At 45.2% G+C, this 23,694-nt stretch overlaps 9 protein-coding genes across 9 annotated transcripts; 3 read left to right on the top strand and 6 right to left on the bottom strand.

Annotated features, from left to right (window-relative positions):
- Window positions 1-1,085: 1,085 nt before the first annotated feature.
- Window positions 1,086-4,039, bottom strand: TREMEDRAFT_59540 (uncharacterized protein; the record flags this gene model as incomplete). The annotated part of the gene is made up of 9 exons (XM_007001653.1): window positions 1,086-1,684; window positions 1,732-1,818; window positions 1,887-2,069; window positions 2,647-2,697; window positions 2,736-2,772; window positions 2,909-2,982; window positions 3,038-3,589; window positions 3,630-3,707; window positions 3,772-4,039. 9 exons carry the CDS (start codon window positions 4,037-4,039, stop codon window positions 1,086-1,088), a joined length of 1,929 nt encoding a protein of 642 aa, XP_007001715.1.
- A 540-nt stretch (window positions 4,040-4,579) lies between these two features.
- Window positions 4,580-5,704, bottom strand: TREMEDRAFT_59539 (uncharacterized protein; the record flags this gene model as incomplete). The annotated part of the gene is made up of 3 exons (XM_007001652.1): window positions 4,580-4,617; window positions 4,695-5,549; window positions 5,590-5,704. The coding sequence occupies 3 exons, from the start codon at window positions 5,702-5,704 to the stop codon at window positions 4,580-4,582; spliced, it is 1,008 nt and encodes a 335-aa protein (XP_007001714.1).
- Window positions 5,705-6,532: 828 nt separating this feature from the next.
- On the bottom strand, window positions 6,533-7,609 carry TREMEDRAFT_59538 (uncharacterized protein; the record flags this gene model as incomplete). The annotated part of the gene is made up of 2 exons (XM_007001651.1): window positions 6,533-7,437; window positions 7,489-7,609. The coding sequence occupies 2 exons, from the start codon at window positions 7,607-7,609 to the stop codon at window positions 6,533-6,535; spliced, it is 1,026 nt and encodes a 341-aa protein (XP_007001713.1).
- Window positions 7,610-8,182: 573 nt separating this feature from the next.
- TREMEDRAFT_56189 (uncharacterized protein) lies at window positions 8,183-9,888 on the bottom strand. Its single transcript, XM_007001031.1, has 7 exons — window positions 9,577-9,888; window positions 9,286-9,506; window positions 8,899-9,143; window positions 8,740-8,853; window positions 8,549-8,636; window positions 8,313-8,434; window positions 8,183-8,268 (listed from the first exon to the last, which is right to left on the bottom strand). The coding sequence occupies exons 1-7, from the start codon at window positions 9,640-9,642 to the stop codon at window positions 8,261-8,263; spliced, it is 864 nt and encodes a 287-aa protein (XP_007001093.1). The 5' UTR covers window positions 9,643-9,888; the 3' UTR covers window positions 8,183-8,260.
- A 1,347-nt stretch (window positions 9,889-11,235) lies between these two features.
- Window positions 11,236-13,028, top strand: TREMEDRAFT_70956 (uncharacterized protein; the record flags this gene model as incomplete). Its single annotated transcript, XM_007002014.1, has 2 exons — window positions 11,236-11,324; window positions 11,582-13,028. 2 exons carry the CDS (start codon window positions 11,236-11,238, stop codon window positions 13,026-13,028), a joined length of 1,536 nt encoding a protein of 511 aa, XP_007002076.1.
- Window positions 13,029-13,291: 263 nt separating this feature from the next.
- TREMEDRAFT_59535 (uncharacterized protein) lies at window positions 13,292-14,297 on the bottom strand (the record flags this gene model as incomplete). Its single annotated transcript, XM_007001650.1, has 4 exons — window positions 13,292-13,559; window positions 13,589-13,668; window positions 13,900-13,919; window positions 14,123-14,297. 4 exons carry the CDS (start codon window positions 14,295-14,297, stop codon window positions 13,292-13,294), a joined length of 543 nt encoding a protein of 180 aa, XP_007001712.1.
- Window positions 14,298-14,772: 475 nt separating this feature from the next.
- TREMEDRAFT_59534 (uncharacterized protein) lies at window positions 14,773-18,617 on the top strand (the record flags this gene model as incomplete). Its single annotated transcript, XM_007001649.1, has 8 exons — window positions 14,773-14,904; window positions 15,162-15,201; window positions 15,249-15,770; window positions 15,996-16,239; window positions 16,445-16,525; window positions 16,831-16,893; window positions 17,052-17,822; window positions 18,026-18,617. The coding sequence occupies 8 exons, from the start codon at window positions 14,773-14,775 to the stop codon at window positions 18,615-18,617; spliced, it is 2,445 nt and encodes an 814-aa protein (XP_007001711.1).
- Window positions 18,618-19,387: 770 nt separating this feature from the next.
- TREMEDRAFT_59533 (uncharacterized protein) lies at window positions 19,388-21,187 on the bottom strand (the record flags this gene model as incomplete). Its single annotated transcript, XM_007001648.1, has 1 exon — window positions 19,388-21,187. The coding sequence occupies one exon, from the start codon at window positions 21,185-21,187 to the stop codon at window positions 19,388-19,390; it is 1,800 nt and encodes a 599-aa protein (XP_007001710.1).
- Window positions 21,188-22,150: 963 nt separating this feature from the next.
- On the top strand, window positions 22,151-23,445 carry TREMEDRAFT_59532 (uncharacterized protein; the record flags this gene model as incomplete). Its single annotated transcript, XM_007001647.1, has 5 exons — window positions 22,151-22,179; window positions 22,252-22,468; window positions 22,549-23,017; window positions 23,088-23,261; window positions 23,408-23,445. 5 exons carry the CDS (start codon window positions 22,151-22,153, stop codon window positions 23,443-23,445), a joined length of 927 nt encoding a protein of 308 aa, XP_007001709.1.
- Window positions 23,446-23,694: the final 249 nt, after the last annotated feature.

The following is a 23,694-nucleotide window of genomic DNA, read 5'->3' as shown; positions in this document are numbered from 1 at the left end:
TGGAAGAGGTTTGGGCGTAAAATTGACTGGTTTGTTGGTGTAATGTGGAAGTGAATTGACTTGCGAAAGATGTTGTTACTGAGTGTGAACGCTTTAGATCAGAGCTGAGGAGAGGATGTGTGTGTGTATGTGAAGTAGAAATAGAGAAGTAACTGGACAATGAAGAAGACAAGTGAAAAAAGGCGTTGTTGACAACACAAAGGTAGAAGTTCATTCAACTTCTCTCCTCTCTGTTACCCTGTCACGCTCCCTTCGCAAGCTGTAAATTGATGCATGCACATCAAGATGAAGAGCTTAACTTATCAGAGGTTACTAAACAGTACATTCAGATGCTGGGGATAAGTTATCACATAGCAGACGGACAGTCAGAATGAGTATCACTCACTTTCGCAGGTAGGTACTGTGGATTTGCGAATTGATGACTTTTGGTGCTTTCGCATGCGAATTCTAACGCGAATTTGCCAGGACAATGTCTAGTAGGTACTATGGGACATGCATGATTGAAAAGAAGCACAGAAAAGAGCATATTGAAAGAGTGCATGCTTTAGTATGTGGAGTGAGGTGAATAACTGGTTGGGTGAGGGGTTTTTTGGATGAATTGCAAAAATGGGGGGGAAATAATTCGAGGGGTGGGGGGATTATCCCCTTTTGCTTGCCGATTGCCGGAACGGGAAACCTGAGTCACGAGTGGCACTCCCAGTCTTGTGGCACATTGATCATCCACTCCCAGCTTGAGTTTCTTCTCCTCACCTGTGGGCAATGTATGATGTGCTCAAGGAGCTCTTTCCTCATCAAATCCCAATAGACTTGAAATAGTGATGACATACCCCCGCGGGTCTTCCACCTCGTCTTCTCTCATTGCTCTTACGATTGCTCATGAACCAAAAACTAATCCGTGCGTTCTGACCATGCAGGTGAGAGCCGTTCAGTCTCATTCGAAGTATCTGTGTCTGCATGGTCGTCCTATCCAAAGCCTTATAGCTTTATACGTTTTTTTTGCTCCAGATAAGGTCCTATTCTACTCCTCTTCCCCCCCTCTCACCATACATGGTAGATCATCCTATCCGCACCATCCTATTGATCCATCATCCACGAGAAACCCACTCATTGTACCCCGAAGAATCAGGGAACAGATGGGCAGCGGTCTCCTCTTCCTCCCTATCAAAAGAATCAACATCTGGATAGTGGTGAGAATCATAAAATTTCTCTATCTTAGTTTCCAGCTCATCCCCGGAATCCAAACCCCACCTTTTCTTCAAAGATTGTCTTACTTCACGACGTAGCCGAACCCAAGGTTTTCCTCGGAGACTTGGTTGACTAGCAGTTGAAACCTCATGCAAGTACTCAGAGCTGGCCTCCACTGTATACGCAGGAGGTCGAGAGCCAGTTGACCCGGGCTGTTGGGATCTCCCCGGGTTAACAGATGAATTCGACCTTGCAGGGGCTGTTGGCCAGTTTGCTAAACTTGTGGTGGTGGAAACACGGTGTTGATTGATCCCTGGAACAGAGAGGAATTGAGGCTGATGAGACCTTCTCATACTTGTCCTTGCTTGTGGGCCCGTTGGGGAGTACGGTCTGTCCTCATGAGGGGAATCTTCGGGGGAGATGATATAAGAGAAACCTGTATACTCTTCACCGAAACGAGTGTTATCAGTATTTATACTCCTGCCTCGCGTCCTTCGAGCTGTCATTATTAGTAGATATACTGAAAGCTTGTTCCAAGACACTCACATTCTCTCTGAGGCCTAATGGGAATGTCTTGCAAGGATGCTGACTTCATTTGACCGACTGAATAGTCTTCAGAGACATCACGATCATCTGACATTAAGCATTGTCAAGTCTTCACAAACGGATCCTTGGATATCAGTGAATAGCACACGACTTACCTCTAGATTTGGATCTATGATCCGAGTTTGAACCTCTTGAACTTCTACGACTCCTATCCCGACTTCTGCTTCTGGAATGTCCTGACACGGAGCTAACAACTTTGACTAGTGCCTCACCGAAAAAGTCCAATGTAGTATCAACAACGTCTAACCCTGATTGGGCCGCTCGGCCAACTTTCCTGACTTTGTGATGAGCACTTTCAAGCAAATCATCTCTGATGTCACTAAAAGACCCTCCTCGACTATCTCTAGACATATTTTTTTCTGGTGAATTGATAAATGTAAAATGGGGAATTAATGTATCTGTGCAAGATTTTTATGGCTTATATCTCTTGATCGCCAGCAGAAGATGGATTCTGTGACAAATCGAACTCGCGTTCTGACACTTCTCTCTTAAGTCGGGGTAGGGCTTCGTTTGACTCCTTTACAGGGAGTCTTGTGACAGAATAAGAGAATGAAAGGGACCCTCATTTCACACATGTCGATCACACTCCAAACGACCTCACAAATGAAAATAAGTCAATGGCCTTCTTGGTGATACTTGGAGCTCCTCCGGGCTGGTGAAACACAAATCTGCTCATCTGTATGAACAGCAAAAGGGATCAGTTGTCCCATCACCGGCTAAAGTGTTGATATCTTCAAATAGAGAATGGAAGATGATATTTTCTCTCTATTTGAGACGGCCAATAGTTGTTAGGACATGATTCCAGCTTCATTCATTAAGCAGTGAGCATTCCCTTCTCTCTTAGTTTTCACTCACGTTCTTCTTCGAGCTTTTTACTCCACATCACTCTTCTCACGGTGATAACACCTATCAAAGCGCGTGATTGAATGGCCTAATCTGCTCACTCATTCTGATGCCCCATTTATAAGTTTGACCATCATTCTGCATCATCATTCATTCTACTAACTCTTCAAAATTTCATGATCTGCCATATGGGGAGCATCCTACAGAGGGACAAATATCATCCATATGGGTTGACTGTTCACTTCTCATTCTCATCCTTCCACTTATCACCCACCATACCCATGTTGTCCATACTCATCATACCCTCCATAAGTCTCACCTGTCTGTTCAGTGTTTGAGCTTTGCCCACTTGACTTAGCGTAAAAGTCCCTGAGTCTTTGCTCAAACTCCTCTCTTGTCTCACGTGGTGTGCCATCTACAGAAGGGTCATATCCTGGGGTCGTTCTCACGAATGATTCAGTAGAGTCTTGACGTCCTAAGTATGCATCACTTGATAATGAAGCATACTGAGGTCTGTCAGATTCTAGTGTTGTATCATACATTCCAAACCTTCCTCTGGAGTTCCAGTCATCTGGCCGTTCATCCTCCATTGAAGGGCCTGGTCCTGAAGCTTGGTAAGTCAACCCGTGAGTTCCGGATGATGCTTGAAGTCGAGGTCCATTGGTATTGCGGTATCTGGAGGAGATCTGCTTGTGCAATTGTGATATTGACAGATACCGACTGTCATTACGAGAATGTGTTCTCTGATGGTGATATGGAGCAGGTTCAGGGGATGGTATAGCCTCATATTCCTCATCATCATAGTCATCCTCTTCATCTCCACCGGTGTAACCGGGTGAAGGTGAATTAGAGTAAACTGTTGAGTGCTTTTCATACCTTGACCTTGGGGCGGAAGGTGGCTCTAGATAAGTGGTTTGTCTATTTCTACCTCGTCGTTCACTAGGCCGACGGACAGCTGCTATCAGCTTTCAATGATATAACTTGATTCAACTCACTACTTGTTTCCTTTCCAGTTTGATCTGTCTCCCGGTGAACTGAATCTCTCTTAGAGGTGAAGTAATCTTCAGAGTTGCCTAAATGTCAGTATATATCTCACTTTCAATCAAGGATATCAGAAGTTGATTTGAGAACGCTCACGTCTGGAGTTCCTTCCGCTTCTCTCATCACTCGAGTTAGCCGAGTGTTTTGGACTTCGTCTTGGACTTCTACTTCCAGGTGAAGAAATGGCGCTGAACACCCTTGTCAACGCCCCATCAACGTAATCCACCAAACTCTCCGTAACTTCTAAAACTGTCCCTGTCCTATCAGTCACAATGTTCCCAGTGTCACAAACAAAGTCAATGACACCATCTGTGAGCTCCCCGGCTTCTTTCTTCAAAGCTTTTGTAAAGCTGTGTCGGCTCATTGGAGCGAATGGTATTGGATTCTATGCACGTATGTTGTAGTGATGAGAGAGTCGTATTTACCGAATTGGAAGATCGGCGGGTATTTGTAGAGATCAGCTCTTGTCGCACGCAACATGTTACGAATGTACATCCTTTGAACTATGAACCCTGTCGGGGCGCGCTGCCTGAATGGCTAATGTCCTAGAAAGGATATCAAATGAAGTCGGTTTCCTCCTTTCTATCATGAAAATGGCAGGTCGATTATCAAGTGTGTCGTTTGACGTTGGGAAGGCATCTGAGTTGTAATAGTGGGTGTTGTCGTTTGTTACTCTGAAACTCGGTCCATGTTGAAGATAACTCTTCCCACGTGAAGTAACATTCATCAGGATCAATATATGGATTGTGTAAAAGAAATGAGAGTGTGCATTGCAGACATGGAATCCTGTTTTAAGCAGATTGATTCATTTAAACAATAATAATACTACCTTGTAGCATTCCCATGGTCTTGAATTTATCATGATTTTGTTTGACACATATCTACTGACCACATCAAGTACATACTACAATCTCACTAATTCGATATTCTTTTTCTCGGTCACTATATTATCATTCCATCATTCATGTATAACTCGTCCGTGGCACAAGATTCGATAAATGCCCGCATACTCAACACACATAGTCTCAACTGCTCCTTCACGTCTTCTCGCTTCTGTTCCAAATGTGTCAAAGATTTTTGAGCAGACTTCCAAACTTGATAAACCTCTCTCAACTTCAAACTTCCACCCTCATCCCAAATGATCGTATATTGCATCAAACTACCAATTGCCTCACTCAAAGTTTGTCTGTGCACACCGGGCATCATCTCCTTCACTGTTTCACATAATTCCCTACGTTGATACCTATACGTCTTGAGACAATCAGTCATCTCGTCGGAGGGATCATTGTCGTATGTCTCCAATTTAGCCATGTGAGCGCTTGTCACAGGTAACCAGAGGTTCATATCTTCCTGAATACTAATTAGTTGAGTTATCAACGTCAAAGCTTGTTGGAGATTATTTATTGAAGTCTGATTAAATAGACTCCTCACTATACTTCCAGGATTGTCGCAGGTTTGTTTCTGACTTCTATCTATCTCACTCGGACGAGGAGGTAGTCGCATCTCTACGGAAGTCCGGTGTGACTTCTCTTCTGGACTTGAATCCACTGAAGGAGTGGAAGGAGTGGGAGGAGGTGATGGAAGTGATGATACAAATCTCACATTCTTTGTTTTTTTGCCAGACAAAGTCGTTTTTGCAGAATGGAAGGAGCCGGTTGTGTCATCCGACTCTGAGCTTCCAGATCCTTCAGATCTGACCAACACATCAGATTCAGCTGGGGAGGAATCAAGTAAACAGATTTCTTCACCATATAAAAACCGTCTGATCTCATTCAATGTCGTTTGATATTTGCACAAGGGATCTTGTAACTGTTGTAAGAGAGTAGGAAGCACAAGTTCGGTTGCGTAAGCGTGAGCTGACTGAGGTACGTTAACTGACTATCAGTTAACTTAAATGAACAAGAGTGTACTGACAGTGATCATCTTCATTGGACAACAGGGGTTGATCTCTTGGGTCCGGATAGAATGTTTCGGAAGTTTCTGTAGACCAGGATGGATCAACAACATATACTTGAGAGAAGTTCCTCATTTTGGGTATTGATGAAACTACCTGCCAACAACTTTGCTATTTCCCCTTCTCAGATGGACGGGCGAGTATAGTATGGAAATAGGAAATGGTCAACGGGTGATGGGGGTGAATGTGGTGTTGGAAGAGTAGGTTGGTTGATGGATTGAATGTCTTAAGAAAGAACAAGCGGTCGACAGGCTAAGTGAAATCTATTGAGGAGAGTCCTTGAATTGTCATGGGAAAGAACAAGTGGATGTTAGAAGGAGATTAGTATAACACGGTGACAAGTGATGGATGAAGTAATTGACCGGATGAAAGAAATCGGATAATCGAATGATACGTTTGACAGGTTGTGTGATATTAATCACGATGTGATATCGTGGACTCCAGGGGTGGAGAAGAGACAGAGAAGGAGAGTTGAAGAGTATAATTTGATTGAAAGAATTTCTGTGGGAAGGAAATTCATAGATCCTTTCTTCTGACCTTGAAGTCTGAGAAGATTTCTCATGTCCTTTCTTACCATAAACTTACTCTTTACCATTATTATTGGATGATCATTTGTGGGGTTTATAATATTTCTCTGATCATTCATGCAGGTATAAAAGATATTTGCCTTTCATTTTTGTACATTTCCGGAATGACATCTCATATGTACTTTCCGTTCACTGTACTCAAACAATTGTTCAGTGACCAGTGATTACAATGAGAAAGATTATGAATAATGGGTATTCTCTCCTACTTCTTCGTATCACACACCGTAAAAGCATTTAAAGACCATCATTCACTCATTCATTCCACTCTTCTAATCATGTAGTGATATTTTGACTCTGGTAACTTAACGACTTATCATCAAGACCTTCTTTCTCTACGTTCCGACCAACGAGAGTTTCTACTCGTATGACCTCTTTCTTCTCTATCACTATGACTTCTGCGAGTACTTGGTCTATCATTAGACCCAACTCTAACAACCGTCTCCGAAACGTATCTCTCCCTTTCCCTCATCCTGGGTCTAGCAGAAGAACTTCCTTCATCGTAATAATCTTCATTTGTTCGACTTTGTTGACTATATTCTTGAATTTCTCTCAATCGTTCACTTTTATCTTGTCTACAATTCCTAAGGAACTCATCAATACCATCTTTTGCGTTTCTAGCTTCTGTATCAATCATATTGAAACTTTGAGTGATCTTTTCAACGGTCAATAAAGAATTTTGAACTTCTTTCCATACTTCAACAACTTCTTCATGAACCAACCCTCCACTACTAGTCAAATATCTTTTCCATTGTTGTAACTTCACAAAACCGTCTTGGACAGTTGGTAAATCTTGTCTTAAAGAACCTACATGGTTTTCAACTCGAGTCAAAGCTTTAAGACTTGATACGAACGAGTGGGATGTTGGAGGTGAATAAACATCACCGTATCTTCTAAGTTCTGTCAAATGTGAGTGTAAACCCTGAACTTGAGTTGAACATTTATCAACAATTTCAGTCAAGTAATTAATTGGATTAGTGGAGAATGTATATGGGATTAAAATACTATTAACCCTTGCTCCTGCTAGACGGAAATCTTCTCGGGTCGAGAGTCGTTCAGGTATGGGTCGACCTGCAGGATCAATCATATGAAGAGAAGAAGTCAAAACGGTTATATCTCCTTTTGCTCTATACGCCCAATCGTAATTGTTGAAGATCTCGAAATCTGGAAGAGCAGTGTAGAAGCCGTAATCTATGGCTTCTTGAAATTCATCCCTTTCAGGTTCTGTGAGTCAGCTTGTGAACACTATTTATACTTGTAGTATTGAGAATTTACCAGGTGGTGGTGGTGGGGGAGTGACTCGTTCGTATGTGTATCGATCTTCAAGTTCACTGTTGTAACTATGGTAACTCTGACTTGATCGTCTGGAATTCGGGTCCCAGTATCGGTCACTCATCTTTTTCTAAATTTTCAGAGGATGTTTTGTAGTCTTCAGATGTCTTCAAAATATGGTTAGATGTAAATTGGTAGGGGCAACGTGTTGATTCTTTGACACCTTATAACTTCATTTCGAGAGTCTGAGACTTACACAAAATCCTCTGTCCTTGGCGGTCACTCAATCGTTGCTCACTGATGTCACGCTACTTCAAGCTCCGTATAAGATGGCTCCTTTATCTTCACCGGTAGCACGTGATTGCGGGGGTCGAGTCGAAAGACTTTTTCGCCCTGGACCGTCAGCTGTCATGGGGGCCGCTGTACTTTGAAAGCTGAATAGCTCCGCCAGAGCCAAGACTCAGACACGAGATTGATTCATTTATCAGTCCATCGTACCAGGAGTTCACGTCCAAAGGATGGTCTCTTTCGCCGCCGGCGTTTCGTGTTTGAGCTTGCGATAAGGATGTTGCGAAGAATGCCGTGCTCTAACAACCCTTCAGCTCGATCAATCTCAGGTGTGCTCCGACGTCGACAACGCAGTATCGCACGGGATCAGTGGACTGGACCATATCGCTCGTCATACTGACGATAGGGTGAGGTCCGACTTCCGAAGACTGCATACGCTTTACATTATTTTCGATGATCTGTCATTTGCCTGCTTCTTCTTTTGTATTTACTCATCTGCTTTGTTAGCGCCACAGCATAAGATGATACGGAGAACACACCCTTCAGATCATATGAAGAGTCAATAGGACCCATCAGAAGTTTGACGATCCATGTCTGGGGATCCAGTTCGATGCCCGTCTTGCGCATCATTTCATTCTGCTCGATTTCGTACGAACTGGTGCTGCTAGTCAGACCGAAATCAACGACGAAGAAAACACTGAGTCTGGATCAAAGTCCCATCGAAGGTCAAAGGGAGTGGATTCGGTACGAGAAGGCTGGACCTCAGTGAACTCACCAGTCAATCAAGTTACCAATTTGAGGGTCGTTATCCAGTTCAGCTAAGAACTGGGTTGCTTTCATGTCGTTTCCGACCTGGGCGAACTCTATTCATCAGTACATCCCTGAGAATAAATTAAACACTCGTTGTGAAGGTAAAAAGAGTATGAGTGAGATGCGGAAGCTGACAGAGAAAAGCTCTGGACTGACGGTAAGAAATAGCATCCGGTCCATACCGACTCCTCCTCAGCTCCGCGTCGGTTTGCATGATGACCTTGTTTATTTCGTTCCTGTTCTCTCCGGCAGGGGATCCATCGGTAATTGCTGACCATATCAGCCTGTGCTCGAACGAGTTCGAAGATGACTCACTGATAACAAGCACTGGTTTCTGAAGCTGACCGCCTCTGGCGGGCTGGACAACCAAGGGCTGTAAGATCTTATGCCACATCGAAGTGCCGAGAGGAGTCAAACCGGAGAACTTGACTTGTTGCAACAACTGCATAGCAGCAGCTTCAGAGGAGACGTTGTTCCCGTCGACTCGGGAGTTCATGAAGCGCACTTGAATACCGTCCTGGTCGAACAAGGAACAGGCGAAAGCTACACGACTCATGACCCTATCGATCAGCCCCAACCCTGTATAACGGCAGTACGACACTTGGGTGTGAAGCACGAGGACGCAGATTGAGAGGAACCGAGAGTATGTGTGTGCGTGTGGAGGGGTGAGGGGACTGAAGAGGGGAGAAAGAGAAGACTCACAACTTGAGATCATCAATACGCTCTCCATTTTCTTCAAACGCCATCGACCCAGAATCATCAATGTATAGGATGACATCAAACAAAGCAATCTTCACAAGATCACAAGCTATCTCTTTGGGAATTCTCCATTCCATAGCGATTTTATCAAGCGCGCCGGACGAAGCGACTTTGGCTGCGATCATGTCGATACTGCCAGGTGGGTAGAAAGCTTGCAACTTTTGCTGTTCATGAGTATACGCCCCCGTTCTATGATTGTAGAAAGGCATGATGACATGACAAAGCCAGACTTACATCAGTCACGCATTGCTGAAGAATGGTACGAAGGAAACCAGAATCTTGTGTGTTTCCACCACCCATTCCTTGTCCCGCTCCAGGGGCTCCGTACTGTCCCGGAGGTGCTCCATATTGACCAGCAGGGGGCGCGCCGTATTGACCAGCAGGCGGAGCCCCGTACTGTCCACCTGGTTGAGCACCATATTGACCAGGAGGAGGAGGAAGAGCTCCATATTGACCACCTGGAGGACCTTGACCTGGAGGTGGAGGACCGGTGGGAGGTCTAAACTGTCCTTGAGCTCCGCCATACTGAGGCTGTTGGGCGTAAGGGTTTTGTTGAGCGTACGGCGGTTGTTGGTTATACTGTCCGGGCTGTTGTTGTTGACCATATTGACCTTGCTGACCGGCAGGTTGTTGCTGACCAAACTGACCTTGCTGACCAGGTGGTGGGGCGTACGGCGGTGGAGCTCCATAAGGAGGTTGTTGAGGAGCTCCGTAGGATGGTTGTTGTCCGTAAGGAGCTGCAGGTCTGGGTTATCAGCAGCTGATCAAGTCTTGAATGGGATGGAATAAGACGAAGAAGTCAAGAAGTGGCGAGAACATACCTTCCTCCGGGTACGGTAGGAGCTGCACCGGCTCCTGCCTGGGCAGCTTGGAGCTTTGCTGCGAGACCCATGTTGAGATCAGTCAATGTATCAAAGTTGTCTTTGAGTGGCGATGGAGAGTAAAGGAATGTCAAGGGGATATGAGCTCAAGGTGATTTATAAGCCGAAGTAAGTCTATAAGGAATAGCACGGCAAGGAAGACTGGAGAAGAAGACTGTGAGAAAGAGAACACCGCTTCCTTCCTCCACCCCCACACACGCTCGACGCTCGGACCTCTCCACCGGGGGTTATGACGTGTATGTGGCCACGTGGCATATTCCAAACCGCCACTTTTATGATGCCGCCATATCGCCCTACCGCTGGAAGGGGAAAAAGAGGGTCCGTGCCCATCCGACGGGATATACTATCTCTTTTGCCGCTGCTTTCCCCCTTGTCCCCGCCCGCCACACTCGTCCACACTCGACAGTCGACAGATCGCCTTCGCGTCCCATCTCACCCACTTTTCACTCAATCTCACCTGTTCTTCCCCCTCCAAGTCTGCTTGTCTTGCTATTGCTTGAAACCATCTGGCTCGGTACGAAAACATAATCCGCCTTAATAATTTGAACGACACGATAAAGAAACAACATCAGCAGTGTGATCAACGATTTCATTTCAGCCGGCGGTAAAGTGGCAGCAAAGGGGGAAAAGTGAAAGAGAGAAAAAGACGATCTTTCAATCTTTCCGCACCGAACCGCGGAAGATTTAAACTTGGATTATATCACTCGAGTGACGAGTCAACAAAGAGAGGGAAAGCATCAATACGACACTCCGTTGCTATTGAAGTCACATTGACAATCGAATCGAATCATCCGTCTTTTGTTTAAAAAAAAAACAGACTTGTGCCTTGAGAGATCTTTTGACCGTCGGACCGATCTTTGTTTTGTTTACGAGCCAACGATCTGAGGGAAAAATTTCACGAAGAAGAGATCAAAAATGAACCCACTTCCTCATCCATCATCACCCCCTTTACCCAACATGCACGCTCTTTCCATTTCTCCTTACCCTCGACAACCGACAGATTATCCTTATCATGGTGTTTTCGGTCCACCTGCTCCTTCTCAACCTACACAAGGATGGGGTAGTCCTAACAAACGCGGTTCTAGACAGGGTATACCTTCTGTGAGTGTCATCAGCTTTCTTGTTGATACCTTCCTACCAGCCCACACCACTGATCCGGATCACTCAATTTCATCTGTGTCATGTTGACCCCCGTCTGCTAGATCTTGAAGATAGTGGTTGTTATTCAAGGATGAATGAACTGACCCTCAGTCATGGTTCGATACCTCCTCCCGTGAATCCCCTGTCCAATTCGATCCCATGCGACGCGACTCTCCTGCATTATCCCCTCAATCATCTAACTCTGGTGCTGCCTCAAGTCTTCATTATCCTTATCCTGATCCTACATACCTCCCCCTCGGTGTCACCCCCTCTCCACCACCACCACCTCATCAATTCATCCCTCCAAATTCTGTTCCCAATCTCGCCGCTTTCACCCACATGCCAACTTATGGTTCTCAATCCGTACCAGCCATGAGAGACTGGAGATCTTTCCCGGCCAACATGCCAATACCAGAAGACGACACGATTCCCACTGCTATAGTCATAAAGAACATACCTTTTGCAGTCACCAAAGAAACTCTTGAACAGGTCATCAAATCCCTCGGTGCTCCACTACCTTACGCTTTCAATTATCATCTCGACAATGGTGTCTTTCGAGGATTAGCTTTTGCCAATTTTCGCGCTTATGAAGAAGCGGCCGCTGTGGTTGCTGCACTCAATGGATATGATGTTCATGGACGAAAATTACGTGTTGAATATAAAAAAGTACTTCAACCAGGAGAAAAGGATAAGATAGAAAGGGAGAAAGCATTGAAAAGAATGAGAAGTATACATTTCGAAAAAGAACTTCCCCCTCCTATTTCTGTCAGTCGTGCCAATGGTTTCAGTAACGGTTTATTATCTACCGATTCTCCTCCTCAATCAGCATCTTCAGCAACATCCGATTCTCTTCCTGTTACTTTAGACTTTAACGATCCTATCACACTCGATATCCATACACGTATAGCCGTTTTCAAGGAAGATCGTATGCGTGACGAATTAGCTTTCTCTCGTAATTTATCCCCGACCGAAAGACGCATCGTCCATCTTGTCGCTCAGAAATTAGGAGTCACAACAATTACAAAAGCTGATGGTGATATAAAATACGTTGTCGTTACACGTGAACAACCTCGGCCATCTTTTACGACATCGACTTCTGCTACTGTTTCAACAGCATACCTATCACCATATGGTGCAATCCCCGATCAACTCTCCCCTTCATTGAGGATGAAAAAATCCATGCCTGATCTTAGAGGTTTCAACGGACCAGTGGTGGCTCGTGATCCGGCCAGATCATTGACACCACAACGTTCATCCGGTAATCTTCGTGATGGTTCAAGGGAATACGTTTCCATGGGTGCCGCTCACGGTCGTAGAGCGAATGGTACAAGTGGAGGCAGTGGATCTTTCAACAGTCTATTTGGAAATAGTCTCGATATTCCTCCTGTACCTCCTTTGCCTTCCGGTCTGGGTTTACAAAGAAACAGCATGCCATCGATGCACGGGGCTATGTACGCTTCTTCCGTTTCGACAAATGGGACTGGAGAAAGTGAAGTGACCAATGCTCCTTTGAGAAATCCTAGAGGACCAGCGGGAGATGCCAGGGGATTTCAAACATTACGTCCTTCGGCAAGTGGGATACTTCGTGGTGGATTGAGTGGAAGGGTGAGCGAGGAAGAAGAGGAGATTGAGAGGGCGAGAACTAGGGAAAGTTTGGATATTTGAGTGATTTGAATAAACCCAGTTCATAATCATTTCATACAGTATCCTTCAACGCGTTTACCATTCTTCCTTCATTCATTCTCAAACAACCTCCCTCCCTCCATTTATACTTCATTCCGACCGAACTTTCAAATCGACCCTTCAAAAGCGATAAATCCAATATATCACACTCGAGGAATACTGTATGATCCCACACTTCGACCTCTTGTGGATATCCACACAACAGTCATTTGTCTTTCATCTTCACAACGACTACCTCTTTTCCACTATTGCCTAAACAATTTACTCTTGTTCAACGCCTCTAGACATCCGTTCTCATCCTTCATGTCACCCCCCGTTTGATCTCTATACTGCTCTTGACGACCCGCAATGGCATACCACATACCACATACCACTCTTTGATGCCTGTACGAGTTTTTCTCACGAGCTTCTACGACCTCATGGTCCATTTCCGAGTAATTTTCTTTTATCGCACAATATCCTGGACATGCATGATGTACCATTCTGATTTTGCCCCTCTTTCTCCCTCTTCTTCTTCCCATTCCACTTGCTCTTTCTCTCACACCGCCACTTCATCGTCCTCTTCATCTTCATCCTCATTACCTGCCTCAGCGTCCTCCCCAGGTAAGTGATCGTCGTAAATCTGCTCCACGCATCCACTCCAGTCACTCAACTACGTCATTGTTCAAGGTCCGGATGATCTGTGCGGTGCGGGTAGCTTTTCGGGATTCGGCCATCACTGTGCCTTTTCCCCTTTGTCCCGATCGCAAAAGTTGACCATATCCTACTCTCTCCCCCGCTCTCTTCTCCATCTCCTACCACTTTGATCATCCCCTCCATCCCTCTGTCTGCAAATACAACTGACATTACTGACTTTTTCCACCTGACGTATCCCTGCTAGTTACAATACGCAAATATCATGTCAACGTATCATAAGTCTCCGATACGGACCAAGCGAGATCGACTAATCGTCTAAACGTCGATGCAAGGATGTCATGGATGATGGACCTGTCGATCTTTTCCCGGTGTTTGAATCATCTACAGTCATTTCATCATCTCATCTCTTGTTATCTCACATCCATGTCACCTCAGCTCACCCTTCGCTTCAGCAACATGCAAGTAGTTGGGCGTCGTGTTTGGGCAAAGAGAAACATTGATCTGCTCCTTTCCCTTGATCTGTGAAATTCGTGGATCAGTGGATATGGTTGGATCCTTCACTATCCTTGGACCCGATCTATCAAACACGGTGACGCAGCAGTTTGATCTTGACATCGTGACTGCCCTTCCTTCCCTTCCTCTCTCCCTCACTTCCTTCTATTCCTTCCTCCCCTCCTTCTGTTCCTCTTCTATCGCTCTAGCCACTGACCACATTGTGACCTTCAACGATCATCGTTATCCTAAACCTTCCATCCTATCTAGCGTCAAATTCGACTTTTTCGAGGCCCTTTTCCATCCCTTCAACCCGCATCATAGTCTTAGACTTTAGAGTACCTTCTCGTCGCTCGCTTTTAATACTACCTTTCGTTTCCCGGAACAAGTGATAGCTCAGGCACAGAGTTCGAACAAGAGAGCAGAGGTAAGTCACTCAGTACTTGGAACTCGGACGACTCTCGTACAGTCCTGAAGTACATAATACATACGCCCGGTTTGGGTCTGGTACGGCTGAAAGTGAAAGTGAATCGAACTTGGGTCCGGAGTCCGGTTTGGGATCAAAATTGGGATCAGAAGAAGAGAGAAGAGAGAAGGGATGGAGTCAGAGTTGGGAGAGAATGAGAAAACGGGATTGGTTTTGGCTTTTGGGTCAAGAGGACTGGTTGGAACTGTTTGGAATACAAAAGGTGTATGTTCTAGACAAAGGGTGGAGTTTGTGATGAAAGATGTGAGTTGTCATGAAACAACCTTGTCACCATCCATTTTCTTCCTTTTACCCCACCCCATACATTATCTCGACATTCGGCTCCGCGCTCGCCTTCATTCTCATCGTCATCTCACACACCGAGCCCATACACATCATGACCCTGCTGTTCTCCCCTAATCCATCCCTTCTGTCCCCATCCCGAGGAATTCAATTCTCGGCGAGTGGTCAATTCCATTTCCGGGAGCGAAGAAATCGTTGTGTTCAAAGCTAACAACTAGGGCGAAACACCAGGACTCAACGCGTGGTTCAATGCTTTAGGTGACAAATTTCACCTTTTACTCACGCCCATCACTGCTGATGACAAGAAACCCTCTTTGATCGATTATCCTCTATCCAACCTCTCGCTTCTATCGATTTTGTATCGGGGACAACACCTTCCTACCCTCTTCATTTGCCTGCTACATATGCCGACACTTTAACTCAACTACATCCTTCTCAACCTCTCTCAGTGTATGCCTCACGGTTCAGTCTCAATCCTACGATCTTAACCCAAGGGGCAGATCGAGAAGTCGGGGATGAATTCCGTGTTGGACAAATTGATTGTGGGGAAATCACACCAGATATTCCGGATCAAAGAGCTAATCACCCCTCGGAGGAAGTTCGACAAGATCCAACGTGCGAGTCAGGTGGGAAGAAGGTCACACCGGGATGGTTCATGTGTGGTTTGTTTACCCAAACTTCTGGAAAGGCCATGGATAGGGATTTGATCTTGTCGGGATTGGAAGGTGGTGGAGATGATGAAGACAGAGGATCACCGGGGGATGTGGTAGGACGCAGTGGGAGATATTGGCGGGAAAGATGGGGATTGGATTGTGATGTTTTAATTTGTGAGATTCGTTTTTGTATCCATCTATCGCATTGCAATCCGCTTCCCTTTCAGCACTGTTTTCGCTCTTTGTCACTTTAGCTTCGCCCTCACTCATCACTCATTTCGTGGTAAAAGCGTCACTCACCAGCCCAAGCCTCCAGGCAGTTTAGTTACATATCGACGCATCAGTGACATCGACGGTACGCACCGACAGAGTGATAATGTGAACGGAGTTGATGCGCAGTCACACCGGAAATTCTTGCTTCTCATCTGTCTTCCCAAGCCGGACCAGAGGACGCTTTCATCTACTTTTCTCAAAAGGATTACCTCATCTTCCGATTGGATCCTCATATGACTTCGAAGGTTTCAAAAACGAAAACGATCATAGTCCCTTCGCTCGAATCTGGAGGAGATGACTTGGTGGTTTTTCCTTATGCCAACGGGGACAAAATGAGAAGGTCGATGAAGGACAGATATTGTAATTCCAAGTAAGTCAGTTTAAGCCTTTCAAAACCCCTTCCTCTTCTCAAAGCCTTCCCTCACAAGTCGCCCAATTTTCGGGCAGATGCGTGTTTCAAATTTGATTATCCAACATCTGCCCAGACTCGGGCTTATGCTGAGAAGGGGAATCAGAGAAGGGCCCAGGTTAGAGGTAAACGTGTGGAAGTCCAGAGAAGGATAAGCTAATGACAGATGGAAACAATTTGATCAACTTGTGAATGTCGTCTTACCTGGTGGTAGCTTAGGATTTGACAATAAAGTCTTCACTTTCCCGTGAGTCCTATTGATGTCCATCCTACATCCTCCTCTGAGCTCCACACTTTCCTCAGAGAACTCCCATACCCCATTTCGTGTGCTTTTCGTGCATCTCCCATACCTCTCTCTCGTCCCCGCCATCAAAGTATCTGGCACATGCGGGTATCAACCTCTGAGATTTCACATGGAGGGAACGCTGACGTTCTTTGCAGGATCGACGAAGGACTGGTGCGACTCGAAAATTCTCTCCCAGTCACGGAATACACAGACTTACGTGCTAATGCTCGTTGTGTGCTTGAGTCGGAATTTATAACTTTCAAAAGGTTTCTCGAGAGTTGTCAAATCAATTTGTCAAGGGTTATCATTTCTGGTAAACCTGCAGAAAGGTGAGTCTGACTTTTCATGATATCCTGAATCATCACCTTCTATGTGACTTGCTTCCAATTTGTTGTTCCACATTTTTTGTGGACATGCATAAGCTTGGCACCCTGTTAAGGTCTACACGGATCATATGGATGACATCGAGAATTCTGCTGATAGTCAGTATTGCCCTACCTTGCGTTCTCTCCGATATCCTTAACTTACCCGTTTACCACTCCCTTTCCGCGGATCCAACACTAGGTACGATCCTCACTACCAACTCAACGGTCGATCTTTCTTCTCTTCTCCAAAATTTTATCCCACTCGACAAATCTTCATCTGTACATAACACGACAAACACTTCACTTTCAACGTCAACCTCATCTTCTCAATCCAACCCTTCACTCATTCTTGCAACTCCTACCAGCCCTACCAACCCCAGGAAAACGGTGCGTCATGGAAAGAGAGAATCACCCAGATCTCAAAATCATTCAAGGAGTGGAAGTATAACATTAAGTGTGTTGAAAGAAGAAGAAGAAGAAGCTACACCGAGAGTAAGAATGGGAGAAATCGATTTAGAAACTCCTCCTTCTTCCCCTGAGACTATTTCGGGTGGTATGAGTTCATATATCCCATCAACTCTTTTCAATCAAAATACTTCTCAATTCTCTCCTGAGCCATCGTCAAAACGAAAGAAGGAAAATATGCTTTCATCACAATTTGTCAATCCTAAGACTCCTGAGATTCGCAAGAGGGATAAACGTGAGGGTAATCAAACCTCGACTGAGAATCGGTCGATGGAGAGGGAAGAAGAGAATAAAAATGCTCTCGCCCAGATGGACAAGCAGGAAGGAGTTGAAGTGGATGAAGAAAGATGGAAGTTGAGACATATAGCTAATCCATCTTGGGGAAGTTTGATCTATGATGGGATGTTATTGGAATTTTGTCGTCTTCAGTGAGTTTGGCCCTTAACATATATAGATTGTTCTAAACCCCCTACGTTTCGTTACACACAATATGCTGCCACTCCTCCCTTTTCACCTCATTCACTCTTTCTTTGGCTCAATTTTCCAAGGATACCCCAGAGTGACGCAAATCATATCTCTAAACCAAAGTTTGAAGTGGGATAAGATATATAGAATAAATTGTTGATAGCAGGGATCAAATCCAAAGAAGATTAATAAACTTTCATCCTTCTTCACCCAACCATTTGACCCAACAAATGAATCCCAATTGGAAGCTTAGGTCTATCCCATTCCCGACGTCTGATCCAAATTCGATTCCTTGTCCCAATACCGGATTTCGGCTTGATCATCCTCATACAAACTTTGATCCTCGTCTTCATCCCATTCCTCATCTCGGTCCAGTTCCAATATCTGTTCATGATCACCGTTCAGAGTTTGAACTTGGTATCGGTTCAGACCTTAATCCTGATCATGGACATAGTTCTGGTCATGAACAGGGTATTGATCATGGACATAGTTTTGGTCATGGACATACTTTTGGTCATGGTTCATATACTCATCCTGATTCTAGTCAAAGAATAAACTATGGACCAGAAATTAACTATGGATATGAAATCACATACGATTCTGAAAGAAGAGAGTATCGACCTGAAAACACATCATCATCATTTAGAAGTGGAGGATATCAACATGTTTTCGGATCTAATAGAGGTGGTGAGAATGGTAGAAATAGGAGAAATAGAGGAAGAGGTTATATATCTTTTGATCAAATAAGAGGAAGGTAAAATCCATTAGATGAGGTGGGTGGAGTATCCACCTTTTCCTCTCGAAGTTTTTAAGGTCATAAGATAGAACATTGATATTTCAGAGAATATGGAGTTTGATAAGGGAGTAATTTGGGAGGTAGGTAATTATTACAGTATATCATTCAAGAAATGTAATTCTTTGCATATTTTTGCGATTTTTTCTTACTTCCTTATCCTCTCATACACTCGTACTCACTCGTAGAGGGTGGTGTTTCTACGGTCTCAGTAGAATAAATCTTACCACGTTTTTCCTACAAACTCAAATTCTTTTCAAGTTGATTAATGAGATAACGGAGTATTGGACTTTCAGTAAAAAGAGTCATTCTTCTCTCCCTAAATCAAGTTAGAATGAGAGTGAACTGATTGTATGGTGAGCGTGTATAAAGAGTGACATTTCGTGTATAACAATCAACATTTCGTGTATATTAATCTCACCAAGACCCAAAAACAACAACAGAAGTTACCCAAGACGACCCCCTTTCTGAACCCGAACACGAATGAGGAGAAAAGACAAGCCAACAAAGAAAAATGTCCCACGTCCTACACTTTTATCCAACTCCATCAAATACCTTTTCGCATCGTAGATGACACGACCTTTCCTGATTCCCTCCCCACCGTCCACCGTCCACCGTCTAAATGTCCAATAACCCGACTCTCAACATTCCTTCCTGCCTTTTCCACCCGACTCCACCAAACGTCCGACATATTTCCTCTCCTTCACCTAGATGAACAGTACGCGTAATGGATAATCAAGCTTTCTCAGTTTCATCACTTGGTATACTCTCCAAAGGCGGTCTAACTTTGACCCAAGGATCTATAAATCTCACTCTTTCTTCATGACAATTTCGTCTTCCGACATCCTCTTCTATTCCCCGTTGATTATCCCCTTTCTTCACACTATCTTCTCCAACCAGATCGCGCATTGAGTTATTTTCGATCAAGGTTCCTTCATCTTCTTCCGGTACACTACCTTCGGTTGAAGAGAATGAACGGGGTGTTGATTCGTATGATCGGGATACAGAAGGTGATGGAAGACTAGATCTAGGGGAATGGATCTGACCTGATGGCAATGACGTCAGACTAGTTCGAGGAGAGAGTGTGGTTTGACCCGATAAACTAGAACGCGGAGATGAAATGGTTTGAGGACGTGTAGATAACGTGGTACGGAGTTTGCCGGTGGAAATTAGACCTGTCTGAGGTTCGAGGTTGGAGTGAGGAGATGATTGGTTTGATCGTGAAAAGTTAGCGGGAGTTGACGTGGAAACGGGAAAATGTATAGATTGAGAAGATGAATGGATGGGACGAAGATGCGAAGAGATGGGTGAACTTTGATGAGCTGATGATTGTCTAGGTCGGATGGTATATCTCTGCTGCGAATTCGGAAGGGGAGAAGAAGTTACGATTGATGAGTTTTGAGGTATATCCAAAGACGGTAACGATGGTCTTCTACCATTCGAATTGATCGGAGCTGGTCTATGAGGTCTCATCGAATGTCTTCTTCCTAATCCTTCTACCATCCCGACACCTGTTCCGACTTCCCCATTCGAGCCAAACTGAACCTCATCAATCTTCGCCCCCATCACTTCACTCTCTTTACGCTTATACAAAGCCACACTGCTCGTCGTAAACCCTCTCTGTGAAGCCTCAAAATTCAATTGTTGCACCGGTAAGCTTCCCCTACGATTCAACAAGCTCGGAGGAATCGGAGTGACTTGTAATTTTTGCGGAAAGAGTATAGAAGATCTTCTGGGTTGATTTTGATTCGGATTCCCTCTTAATCCATTCACTCCCCTTCCAGGCCAAGTACCTGAGAACGAGCCATTGATCGAACTACCGTGTTGTTGAGGGGAGAGTTCGGCTGGTAAGATGACTGGAGAAGGAGGTACAGTAGCAGAATGAAGTATACTTGGACGTCTACCAGTTATGGGGATAGTAGAAATAGTTGAACAAGTACTACTCCTTCTAGTACCTGGTGGTGTGGGTATACTACCTCTTCTTCCATCTCCTACTACATATGTAGAATGTAATCCTTGAACTCTCTCGGCTAAACTACCTCGACGATGTAAACTTGGAACAAAAGTTGGAGGTTCAGGATTAGGTCGGAAAGGATATTCGAAGAATATACCATCTTGAGCTGTTGGTGTGCCTGGAAGTTGTGGGGTGGAGCAACAATCACCAAAAGTAAAGTCTTTTTTGATACCTTCCTCTTGAACGTCGGAAGTGTCAGAAGTATCAGAGGTGGTATGAGACGAAGGTGTCAAGGGGAAGTTGTGCGAAAGAGTCGAAGTGGGTTGAACTGCATTATGTTTTAAGATGTGTTGGTTAGGATGTTTGGAAGGGGTGTCGAGGTCTTCGTAAATGTTTGAATGGGAAGGTGATGCGGTGGTCGAGAGGGGAAACTCGGATAAAGACATCATTGAGATTTCTAAAGAAGGTGTAAGGGGTGGTAATGATTGAGCAGAGGAAGTAGATGATCTAGGTGAAGGAAAAGATGGTAAAGATAGAACGTTGGGATCTGAAGGAATTTCTAGGATGGTTTCATTTGACATGATGATTTTACAGATGGGCGGTTCGGACGAGATAAGGCAGGGCAGGGAGCTGTAGGCGTGATATACTGGTCGAAGTCGATATAATAGGTTGAGTTTTGATAAGACGAAATAAGGAAAAGATGTAAGATAGATGTCGCACTTTGAGCCCAAATGAAAGAGACTGTCGTCACCACGGAACGTTTTTTTTCTTCTTCGATGTTCAGAATCAATGGTGGAGGACACGTTCCGAGGGTGAAGTCGGCGTCGGAGGAAAGAATGACGATTTATTCGCTCAATACAAGTTCCGGACCGGCGGACAAAGCAGGCAGAGTGCACACCAAGGAGAGAGGAAAAGGTCGTAATGTTCACCTGCTTCCAAGATCGAAGGACGCACAGCGTCAGAGTGTACGACGCAAGGACCGTCCAAACGGGTGATATCAAACCCACCGATTTGTAGGGCCAGGCGAAGGGGAGGGAGGGAGGAGCTGTGACGGCAGCAGCCCAATCTGAGGACTTGTCCCAGTGAAAGATCCGGTCCGATGAGTGCAATGTATTTACAGTAAGTAGGTGAAAAGGAAAGAAGGATGTCGAGGTCAAAAATGGCAAGTGGCGAGAGGAAAAGCAAGCAAGGGCGCGATCGGTTATTTCTCTCTCATTTTCAGGGTAATTTTCAATCAGGGACGAGTAAGATTCCAGACCACGTTTCTGGTTTTCCGAGGGAAGAAAGCGGACATGTCCGTCATGTAGGCTCGATGAATGACGGAAGCAAAATGATAATTGCGGGGTCTCCATAGGACATGTGGTTGACTGGACTTTTGTCAAAGCCGATTTCTTTTGAGGTTTGCTTCTTCTCCTCTCTCGTCACCCCCCGTAACCCCGTACCGTCGTAGTCACCTCCGACTTGCGTCATTCCTCTCTCACAGCTGCTACCACAGAGCCCGACACCGCACACACCGTACACATCCACCGGCCACGGGCTCGATCATGCCTCCGCTCCTTGCTGCCGCCGATTCGTCAGTACTTCTTCTCTTCCCCCTCCTAGTCAACCCACTGTGTGTCGTGATGGATGGATCTTGATGCTACAGATTCAACTCCTCCAGCTCTACCATAGTCCCGGACAGAAAAGATGGTCAAAGACAAGCCAGCAATGCATTCGGTTCTTCCACTGCCTCTGGACGAGGTTTGATGCCGAATGATTCTTTGGGGAGAATAATGAATGAACTTTTGTCCTCTGATGGTATATCTGATCTATCTCCTCAACATCCTCCTGGTCAAAACTTGGCTCATGTTCAAGGAGGTTTCGTGAGTCATTCATTCTCCAGGACTATCGATGGTCGACTGTCGTGATGATGGTACTTGTAGATCATGGCTGACGTATGTAGGATCCTCACCAATTATCCACTCTTCCCGAGACAGATCCACTCGGTATGAGCTCTCTCTTGGATTCTATCCCTCAAGGCAACATGTTTGATCCTACCCCTCAACCATACATGCCGATGAACGAGACCGCATTCCGACCTTCGTCAGCCCACTCCAATCACTCGCATCATTCCGCAAGGAGTGTGTCCGGATCCGAATACAGCTACACGACCACAGAGATGGACGAAGATGATATCCGAGAGTTTCTTCCTGAAGTTGATAATAACGTTCAATGGGGCTTCAACCATCAAACCACCGGTCAAACGTCGTATCAAGGTACAGTGGCACCTGCTAGCGTCAGCCCTCCACCGATTGGCATGAGCCCTGCCGTGACAGGCCTCTCGAACGATCACGATAGTAGGATAGGTCCGAGAAGAAACGCTAGGAGGGAGGGGGGATCATTGACAAGAGATGAAGCTGAAAGGTTGGAGAGTGAGTGTTACGTGAATCCCCTCCCTATTCGTTCTAGTTGGAGTGGCCAAATCTTGTAGCTCACTCATAGAACGTCGCTTAATCAATCGCAAGTCAGCTGAGAAACACCGTCGGATCAGGAAAGAAGAGGTGGTGAACCTCAAACATAAGATTAGTGAAAAGGATGCTCTCATCGCGGAGCTGCAAAAACAGTTGGCGGTGGAGAAGGCAAAAGTGGATCAGCTTCAACAAATTCACACGATAGGTCGGTCGAGGGGTTGAGAAGGTGAGTGGATGTCTTTGATCTCGCGTGCCAAGCTGTGATCCCCATCGCAGTTTCGTTCGATGTTCCCTCAAACTTCGTCGTCGAGTGACTCACCGTAAAAGAGGAGACGTCCATGCTGATGTCAGATAAACGAAGATTCAAAAAACAACAACATTGTGTATGACGACCTGCCGTCGACAGAGCGAGCACGCATCTATACGGTCCCACGATCAGTAAGAACATTCGGACATTACTCACCAACGCCAACATTCCTAGCGGTGTATCCACACCAAGTCTTCCAGCCGACTCACACCCGATTTTCGTCTCGGTATGTGGAATAATTCGAAATAACTCCGAATCACGCTCCTTGTCCTTGCTTATGTTCATTCACTATCATACCAATCTGTTTGAATGTTTCCTTCGGGGTAGAATC

This window comes from Tremella mesenterica (assembly GCF_000271645.1).
Source record: "Tremella mesenterica DSM 1558 unplaced genomic scaffold TREMEscaffold_1, whole genome shotgun sequence".
In the NCBI taxonomy this organism is placed as follows: Eukaryota; Fungi; Basidiomycota; class Tremellomycetes; order Tremellales; family Tremellaceae; genus Tremella; species Tremella mesenterica.
This window is presented reverse-complemented; position numbering and strand designations above follow the sequence as displayed.

Coding starts and splice junctions, on each gene's coding strand:
- TREMEDRAFT_56189 (XM_007001031.1), bottom strand. CDS start 9,642: ATGGGTGGTGGAAACACACAAGATTCTGGTTTCCTTCGTACCATTCTT. Junction 9,507..9,576: donor TTCAGCAATGCGTGACTGAT/GTAAGTCTGGCT, acceptor ACTCATGAACAG/CAAAAGTTGCAAGCTTTCTA. Junction 8,435..8,548: donor ATTGGTAACTTGATTGACTG/GTGAGTTCACTG, acceptor TCTGACTAGCAG/CACCAGTTCGTACGAAATCG.